Genomic DNA, 10,001 nt, shown 5'->3' with positions numbered 1-10,001 from the left:
CTGGGCTGCTCAGGGCGCCCCAGATTGCTCAGGGCACCCTGAGCCCCGAAGTCAATATAGTTGACTTTTTCGTCTCCGGTTCAGCTCGTCTCGGTCCGGGTCTTGTTCGCTCCGGCTCCTCTAGCTTGGGTGATCTCGGCCATCCGGAATAGGGCTCACCCGAACCCAAGTTCCGGCCTTCTCCTCGAGCAGTCTTCCTTCCCGGTTTCTCGTCCCTCGAACGTCGCACACGTTCTTCTTGTCCACCGGTGTACTCTTCCGCGGTCACCTCGTCCCTCGGACGCACCGAGCTCGTCGGCTCTCTCCTCGTGCCGTTCTTCTCGCTACCCGCGTCTTCAGCTCGACTTCCTGTGTTCCTAAGCTCCTGCACACTTAGACACAAGGGTTAAACAAACACAGGACCTAACTTAGCTTGTTTGATCACATCAAAACACCTTGGGGTTCCAACACTTTGGACCACCTTGAAGGCGCCTTCAAGCTGCGGATAACATTTTTCAAGGGATATAAAATGACCACCTATGAAATATTCAACAACTTCTGTATTAACTTTTTTATTCATTTCTAAGCTGTCAATGTGTGTAAAAGGCTTTTCTGCCTTCAACGAAGGAGATCTTCTAGTATTTTTCAACGCCTTGGATTAACAACCACCTAGGTTGTAACCAAGTAAAATTCTGGCTTTTTACCTACTCTTTTTAAGTTGTTATTTCTTTTATTAATGTTATTTTTATTGTACTACTAATCAAATCAAATGAATAAGAAGGGGTTACTTTTTCTTGTAGGCAATTCACCCCCTTCTTGCTGGCCTTGTTGCACCAACATAAGTCTCCGAAGGCTCTGATCCAAGTAATCGACCGAGTTATTGTGCTCTTGTTTTTTTGGTTTATGTTTTATTTCTGTTGCGTACTTATATTTAAAATAGAAAAAGATAATTTTTTAAAACCACGTGATTCATCCCGAGAAAAAGAAATCAAGCACTAACAAAGCTCAAAAAGTTTTGAAGAGGACAAAGACTTTGGCTATGTAAAATGTCGATTCTAACTTCAAGTTACTAAGTGATCAGGTTGAGGGATTTATGCAAACTGTTAGCCCACACCTTAAGTCAATGTCATCTTGGATTCAAGGTAAGTCCTCAAAAATACCACAAGTTCTTGAGATGTTGGATAAGTATGAGTTCATTAGTAAAAACAAGTACAAGGCTACTCAAGTAATTTGTAAAGATTCTATGAAGGTTGACTGATTGTTCAGTTTGGATAGTTTGGATCATTCTGAAGTTGAAGATTTTGTGCTTAGTTGGTTGGAATAGTATACTTGCGATGTCGTTGGTTGGAATAGTATACTCCGAGAATTTTGGCTGATTATCATTCCATAATTTAAGCCAAATCAAAGGAGAAGATATGTTCGGACGTGTCGAGTTTCGACCCTAAGATCTTATGTAACAATACTCCATGCCTCAACCATCACATCACCTTGAGGAGACTAAGAATAGTATCTATTCCAGTATTTATACTAGACATCATCAATTCAATATTCATTTTTATTATCATTAACCCCTCAATTAAAATTCATTATCATTCCAATTATTAAATATATATATCAAGCACCCCTCGGTATTAAAAAAATCTTGATTGGTTGATTTTGCTAAAATTTGACTTGCAATGTGAATTGTTTTGAATTTTTTATCTTTAGCCTTCTAAAATGTTGGAAGGGGAATCTTGACCAACAATAGGTAATGATATGACGTAGAGGTTATGAGTTTGAATTTTGGAATCCAGCTCTTGCAAAGTAAGTTGGTTGTAATAGACCTTTATTCGGGATTTGTATTCTCTTATTCTAAAATGTTCAATTTAGGAAGTTTATTTTTGATGAAATATTAGATGGCAAAATTATTTATACAGCTTGCATATTTTATGCTAAAATTTTAAGAGCATTTAAACAAGTCTGAGCCTTTAAAACTCTCGAGTAGAAATCCATTTTTTAGATTAAATGATTTTATTTTAATCGGAAATTTTACCACAAATAAATATATTTTTTAAAATTTTTTGTGTTAATTTTTAAAATTTCAATTAATTTTAAATTAAGAATTTTGACCATGATGTTTCTGTCTATTTAAAAGTATTTATTCTGATAAAAAAAAGTTAATTTATGGATTATTTTATTTGATTTTTAAAGTGCAAATTAATTTGTAATGAGTTTGGACTTTTAAAATTAAAGTTTTTAACTATTATAAATTTTTAAATACTTTGAATAGAATATTAGTATCTTTTAAAATTAAAGGTATTTTTGTTCATGTACATGAGTTTGGACTATAAGAATTGAAGTTTTTAACTATTATAAATTTTTAAATATTTTTTTGTAAATATTTATATTTTTTTTATCTAGTATCTGATGTTTTTTTTTCTTGAAAGGTTTGGTAGAAAGCTAGTAATTGCGAGAATGCATCTTTATCATTAACTTCATTAATGTGTTGCAAAAGGTCCGCCAATTAATATTTTTAAAATCCAACAGGGTGCCAAAGGGTCCACCAAATAATATTTTTAAAATAATATTTATGTATCCCTAAAGGGCAGCTGAACGGGAATAATAATAATAATAATAATAATAATAATAATAAGAATAAGAATAAGAATTAAATAATAATAAATTTTGCTGCGTTTGGACTTCACGTGACACGAAGCCATGTCTTTCTCTTTCCTTCCTGTGACAATTCTCTGCTTTTCTCATTTCCCCGTTCTCTCTCTCAATCTCACACGTCAGCCGAGCGGCGTACCACCTCGTCCTCTTCCTCCTCGCGCACGGTGCGAAGAGGAAAGGAGTGTCGAGGTGTTGCTGATGAACTTGAGCAGGCTTCCGTCCAAAGCACCAGCTCCAGCGAGATCACTCAGCCACCAGAGGTCCTGTTTCGTAGCGCAACGCCGGGTCCTCATGCCAAGTCGAGATTTTGGGAGGAAAGGCCGGAATTTGGCAAGGGGAGAGTGATGATTGGGGCAAGAACTTGCGCAGGAGAGTGCATTTTACTTGGGCTCGGTGCCTACGGCTGAAAGGTTCGGTCTTGCGTATTCTTTGCTAATTCGAGCAATGCGGATTTTTTGCAACAAAAAAGATACTATTTGTGGCTAGGAAGTCGCGTGCTAGGGTTGGATTTTGCTGTTAACGGAAAGAATTTTTGCTCTTAATATGAGATTAGAAGTGTGGATGAGAAACGCAAGGGGTTTTATCTGAGTAGGGTTTTGTTTCCTTCATCGCTTTTGTGGATCTCAAAGCCAGATGGGTACTTCTGCATCCAAACCATCTAAAAATGGCGTTTTGCTTCTCTGCAAAGATCGCATAGAACACACAAAGCTGGCCATTGATTCAAGGTATGCTCTATCGGCAGCCCACCTCTCGTACATCCAATCTCTTCGCAATGTTGGGGCTGGCCTCAGGAAGTTTGCAGAGGCCGACCTTTTGCTCGAATCATCACTGTCTACTTCTGAAGTCGAGAAATCTCCATCTCATTCCTCGTATGCATCACCATCGCCTTCGGGGCTTGTAGAGTGTGTTGGTTCCCCATTAAGTGCAAGTCCATTGACGCCTACAGCTGCCAATATGAGCTATATGAGGGCAACAGGGGTCTCTTCCGTAAGTGTGACACTTGATCATCAATCAGCAACTCATTTTTCCGAAGAAGATTCTCTTACTTTCCCCCTCCCACCTCCACCGCCACCGCCTCTTGATATCTATTCATCATGGGATTTCTTTGGTCCTGCAGGGGTCACTGGCAAAGTCAGTGCGCCAACTGCAGAATCCCATCAGAGCTTGGAAGTTAATAGGATGATAGGTTTGAGACAGATAAAGGAGGTGGAAGAAGTCATTCCTTTCAAAGAAGAGGGACTTGATATCTACAAAAAGAAGACAATGGACAAATCTTACTTGGAGATAACAAATCAAGAACCCCAGTCCACAGGCTTGATAGAGGAAAAGAGTCATAAGGATAGTGGAACGAGGTCTGCTTTCAGTGGGTCAGTTGATGCTATAGTTACGATTGCTGGATCTGATCCACGTGGGTCAACTGTAAAGAATGCAACTCTGCCTAAAGAACTATGCCCAGAAAGGGAGGACTTTTCTGAGTTCATTACACATCGAGCTAAAGATTTTGTGTCCAGTATGAGGGACATTGAGAACCGATTTCTTCGTGCTGCTGAAGCTGGTGATGAGGTTTCAAGGATGCTTGAGACGAAGAAGATCAGGCTTGGCATCTCTACTGAGACAATAGGTGAAACTATAAATTCTGTGTAACTTGTTTTCGATTATTTTTACTGCATTCCTAATATCTCTTCTTGTCTTCATGAAATTCCTGGTTCCACAGGTAGACCTCATGCTTACCAAGTTCTGGTGATATTAAACCAGGTTTGTTGTACAGGAGAAACTTCCCAGAAGCAGGGAGGTAAGAAATAACTAATATATTAATACAATTTAGCATTGTTTGTTATTCGTATACCTGTCCTAGCATCCACTTTACTGATAGTTTACCATATTGCTTCAAACTTGATGGGTTACTTAGGTTCTAACCAGAATGCTGTGAAAATCATCACTTGGAACCGTTCCATCTCCTCTCTCTCATCATCATCCAAAAGTCCTCTTGCAAAAGCTACAAATGATGATGCTGAAGACACCAGTAGTGATTTTGTTGATGAGTTTTCTATGATCTCAGGAAGTCACTCATCCACACTCGAAAGGCTATATGCATGGGAGCGAAAACTATATGATGAAATCAAGGTAATCTAATGAATTCTACATGGCACAATTTTGAATTGAAATTACAAGATTAATTGATCGGCACTTGTTTACTTGGTTATTTTCATACCCAGGTTTCTATGAAAAAGGTTGAGGATGTAGGTCTATACAACCAACATTAAAATGTCTAAATCTATTAACATGATGACTATTTGGTTATTTTTCATGAGTTTGTTGCTAAGAAGGGAAGTCATAACGACCTAATTTACATGATTCAATGTTTCACCAAGTATACCTATTAATTATTGAGCATCCAATATTATTCACTGCTGCTACTCTTTTTGCTTAATCAGGAGTCTTTCCTATTATTTTAGGCTAGTGAACGTATCAGGCGGGTGTATGATCAGAAGTGTAACCAACTAAGGCATCAAATTGCCAGAGACTTAAGCACAAAACTAATCGACAAAACCAGAACTGTTGTCAAGGACCTGCACTCTCGATCGAGGGTGGCCATTCATTCAGTTGATTCAATTTCAAAAAGAATTGAGAAAATGCGAGATGAAGAATTACATCCACAACTGATGGAGCTTGTACAAGGGTATGTTTCTAAAAAAAATTCATTTTAGTACACTAAATATGATTATGCTGTGAAAAACTGGCTTAACTATATCATCATGCTTCTTTTATTTGTTTATTGCAACAATGGCGTGGACCAATCTTCTTAACTTGGATCTTGGATCCAGTAGGAAATCACCATAGGAGACGGATATGTTATGTGGATCTTGAAGTGAGATTAAGTGAGTAAAAATAGATTAAATTAAAATCAAGGAATTAAGTCAAGACAAATCTAGATAATGAAATCAAGAACTGAGGTGCTCGATTGAAACTTGAGGTTTTTTACTTAATATGATTTAATCAGGGGTACATATAAATTTGTGGTGCTTGCATAATATGATTTAATTACAGCTAAATAATAAAGGTATAATGTGAGCAGATTTTGCTTTAGCGAGTCATCTTGCTGGGCACTTTGATCAAGACTTTTTATTAGAAAGCAAATTTTAACTCGAGTTGCTTGTGTCAATTAATTCCTACAATGCTATACCAAAAACAATATTCAATTTTTTATCATGAAAATAGTTTTAAAGATATGTCCTAATGTGAAATCTTGGTGAATATGGCACCTTTGCCACAACAACGACCAATTTGGGCTCCACATGAGTAGTGAAGAAGAGGAGTTGGTGAAGAGTTTTAAACTCTCTCTAGCACCCCCAATGGTATAACAAAAAAAGGTTCTCTCCATTTTCGTGCTAGGAGAAGATGCAAATATTTTTTTCTCTTTCAATCCTTTTGGTTCATTTAATAAGATTATTGGACCCCACGTAATTTCTTATTTCCGTTAATAGATGACTTTCACTATATACACTATAGTAACAGCAAAAAAAATTGAAAACTCATGTGCTGACTTTGTCTATATTAATAATGCACGTGTCGTTATTATATCATTTTGTGTTAATACTAATCTATGATCCCAAAAGGATCTTTTTTTTGTCACCAATTAGATGACACAATCTTCTTAGATTAACATTATGGAATAACAATTTTCATCAATAAAGGTTACATAGTATTTGAAACCATAAGTAAAGTTGACATGACTGGGCGCCTAAGTACGTGAATGAACTAAAGCAAAGGGTGTAGAAACACTTAAGAACACTAGGGGAAAAAGATGACGTAACATGTTTACCTAACCAAAATCACTTGCACACAAAAGTTTGAAGACTCAAAAGACTAGGAACCATAAGCTTCAAATGTTGAAGAGCATGATGACCAAGACAACTATGGATCTAAAGAGAAGGAAAACACATTTCTAGAAATATGCTCAGAGGCCACTGAATCTAGGATTCAAGTGGATGATTCAAAAGCAATAGGTCATGCAAGCAAATAGTGTACCTCCATGAACAAGAGAAGTTGCATGCAGGGATGATCCATGTGCAATCGCTTAAAACTAAATGACTCGAGAGTACTCCTTGATTAGAATTGTAACAGTGGAGTTTGTGGGGGCTAAGGAACCACCACAACAATGGGCATAATAGCAGACAGAGCCACACATGCATAGAGAATCCACGATGAGCATAACAAGGCTTCGACATGTTCAAATTTGCTACAGTAGGTACACTTGGATTTATTTTGATTTCCAGACCAATCACCTCTACCCCTTTGTTGACCTTCTCAACCCCCTTCCCCTTACTTGCCCCTACAAAGGATGGATCAACAACTAAAGCAGAATGGTTTATAGTAAGATCAGACTATGGCGAAGCTGTCATAGAGGCTCACAACCTCCGCATGTAAACGTAAAAGAGAGGAGGAATGAAGGATTTCACTCAGAATATGAGATCTCATTGGTTTTAGTTTAGGTTGTATTCAATAAGAGACATAACCATGAGTACTCTATCAAAGCAGTCTTGCATGTTTCAAACACCTGATGTGATTAGGAATATGTCTTTAAGATTGTTGGCTATAGTTTGAAAGGGCCTATGTGGGAGGTTATCTCAGTGTCACTCTGGCATAATTGGAACAGACTACCAATCACATCATAAGCTTGAGAGATATCACCCATATACAATGCTTGAGCTTGTGTTTAAGCCTCATTACATGAGAGATCACACTGGAAAATACTCATCAGTCTAGGATTAATAAACTATCACAAGAGGGCATGAAGTTGCACCACAATTTGGTCCTACATGGCTTGAGTGGTCTGAACTATTAGTCTTGTTTAGTATGATGCGTTGGTGCAATAATGCTTCAGGTGGTCAAGTTCAACCTGGTTGTTTTGATATGGTTGACAAAGAGTTTGAATTAGGTTTATCTTATGATATATGCATCGAGTGTGAAAGTGTTTGGCAAGTTACACATGGATAGGGAGATTGTTAGATGCTATAATGCCCCAAGTTGTCGAGTTTAACCAAGAGCTTGGCAGGCTACACTTGGAGCTTGGAAAGTTTGTGACTCAATAAATTGTGATGAAGATTATTTGATATGGTCAAGTATATATGCTCGATGGCTTAGAGATCTAGAACGAGATGGTTTCGAATCAATGAAAGATGACATGGATTAAGCTTTAGAGGGCTTGGTGCATCCGAGGAATTGCTAATGAGGTGGACTTTAGTAGAGGAGCATTGGGAGCATGGACTAGTTGGTGGTTTGATGGCTTTAAAGTATCAAAATGAAGAAAACTAGAAAGTAAGGCAAAGGATGACTTGAAACAAGTTTGGAAGGTTGGTGCATCCGAACTAAAGGCTTAGTGAGGTGGACTTAAAGGTGCAAGTATCAATGGCTTTGAAGATTGGAAGATACAACTATAAGATATTATGAGTAGACTTGTGGATTATCATTATGAAATGATGTGGTGGTTAGTAAGGAGCATTTGACTAGGGAACAACAAGTTTCGGGTCTTAGTTGATAGTGGATCTCTAGTCGATTAGAGGTGAACCTGAACTGAATAAATTATTGACGTGTGAGTTGATTGTAAACTCTATGCTTGGAAATAAAATATTTTTGTTTGAGCTTTAGTCGAATTTAATTTAGGTTCGCAAGTTATTTTGGAATGATTCACCTAAAAAATTAGTAGGTAAGGATAGTCTTTCCATTTAACTTCTCTAACTATCATGGTTCCTTAGAGGTGTTATCCAACCCAAGGCAATGGGGATGTCAATGAGGATGAGCTTGACATAGAGGACTTTCTTGGAGATGGTGTTATTCAATGAGATATGGAGGAAGCATTATTGAGATGGGAACTTTGTGCACTGACCAAGTGGAGATGGGAACATGGTTTTGTTGCTTGATCTGTAATGGAACAAGAGATGAGACAAGTGGAGAAGCTTTGGACTGTCAAGTTAGGGCTTTGGAAGAATTGTAGGCGATTTTCGCCTATGAGGATCAGTAGCACCTGAGCCTGTGGAAGAGATGCGAATAGTGTCACAGCTTAGGAAGTGACGTGCTGGTGTGCTAATGCTTGTGGAAGAGATGCAGCGCCAACAATGCTAGGAGGAGATGCAATTGGGGATGGTGTGTGGGAATGACAACCAGAACAAGGAGATAAAGAAAGAGGTGTTTGGCTGACCTGGAGGGAGATATATTGCCAATAATTGGTGCAGAAGAAAGACTATGCGTGGAAGAATGATGGCTTTGATGCCATATTAGTTCGTGGGAATTATTCCTCATAGAATAACCCTAGGTAGCTCCACTATCTTATATATGTTATCCATATTGTGGAACATTACAAGTATACCTCCTATGAGATAATTAGACATAGGTCCTAACACATGACATAGAAGAGAATCTCAACCGATACACTATATCCAAACCTATCTTTGTTCTGTTTCATGTCATTTTGCAATCACATAGTTTAAAACTAACAGTATGTTTCAGGCTGATAAGAATGTGGAAAGCAATGCTCGAGAGCCATCATACTCAATTCATTAAAATATCATTAGCTTACTATGCAAAGACATCGGCAGTTGCAACACGAAGTGAAGTTTACAAGCAGGCTTTAGTCCACCTAGAACGTGAACTTGAATACTTCAGCTCTCGCTTTGCGAATTGGGTCGACGCTCATAAGTCCTATGTGGAAGCACTCAATGGCTGGCTTCAAAAATGTATTTTGCAACCTCAGGAACGCAGAAAGGGAAGGAAGAAGCCACTTTTTCCACCTCGTCAAGCCATTTCTCCTCCGATATTTGTAGTTCTCAGTGATTGGCTTTCAGGGCTCAACTCAATTCCTACTGAAGAACTCCTCGACTCAATCAAGGGCACTGTGTTGGTTATTCACGATGCACTAGAGCATCAAGTAGAAGATAATAAAACAGGGAAAGTACCCGATGAACCGGAAAAAATAGGAGAACCCGATAGCAAGGGAGAAGCTAGTTGCAAAAGACATTTAAACTTGGATGGCTTGCAAACAAGTTTAACATGTGTATTTGATAGGCTGACAAAGTTCTCAGAGGCCGCCCTGAAAGTTTACGAAGATGTTAAGCAGAGTAACGAGATAGCGTGCATTGCTTATTCAAATGCTGGGATGAGGTACCTGCTTTAGATTCTCCTCTGTAACATAATTATTATTGCTTATCAGTCTATGTTTTTGCTATGCATGTCGAAAATCTATGGTTGTAAATGAGGAACTGCAAATTCTTTTGTTGGTTCAGCCAGTCTGATGCTCTTATGTGATTTTACTAAGTTTGAGGATTTTGCTAATTTGGGATGAACTGTTGGTGGCCTTTGGTTTATGATCAGAT

At 38.2% G+C, this 10,001-nt stretch overlaps 1 protein-coding gene across 1 annotated transcript; it reads left to right on the top strand.

The window, feature by feature from the left end:
• Nucleotides 1–2,700: 2,700 nt before the first annotated feature.
• Nucleotides 2,701–9,992, top strand: LOC121996384 (protein ALTERED PHOSPHATE STARVATION RESPONSE 1-like). The gene is made up of 5 exons (XM_042550346.1): nucleotides 2,701–4,252; nucleotides 4,346–4,423; nucleotides 4,541–4,755; nucleotides 5,088–5,311; nucleotides 9,139–9,992. The coding sequence occupies exons 1-5, from the start codon at nucleotides 3,265–3,267 to the stop codon at nucleotides 9,800–9,802; spliced, it is 2,169 nt and encodes a 722-aa protein (XP_042406280.1). The 5' UTR covers nucleotides 2,701–3,264; the 3' UTR covers nucleotides 9,803–9,992.
• Nucleotides 9,993–10,001: the final 9 nt, after the last annotated feature.

Source organism: Zingiber officinale, chromosome 6A (genome assembly GCF_018446385.1).
Source record: "Zingiber officinale cultivar Zhangliang chromosome 6A, Zo_v1.1, whole genome shotgun sequence".
In the NCBI taxonomy this organism is placed as follows: Eukaryota; Viridiplantae; Streptophyta; class Magnoliopsida; order Zingiberales; family Zingiberaceae; genus Zingiber; species Zingiber officinale.
Note: the sequence above shows the minus strand (reverse complement) of the source record. Positions and strands in the feature narration are given on the sequence as shown.

Excerpts from the sequence above, each read along its gene's own strand:
- LOC121996384 (XM_042550346.1), top strand. The coding sequence starts at position 3,265 with ATGGGTACTTCTGCATCCAAACCATCTAAAAATGGCGTTTTGCTTCTC. Across the intron at positions 4,253-4,345 it reads CATCTCTACTGAGACAATAG|GTAGACCTCATGCTTACCAA; the intron begins GTGAAACTATAA and ends CTGGTTCCACAG. Across the intron at positions 4,424-4,540 it reads AACTTCCCAGAAGCAGGGAG|GTTCTAACCAGAATGCTGTG; the intron begins GTAAGAAATAAC and ends TGGGTTACTTAG.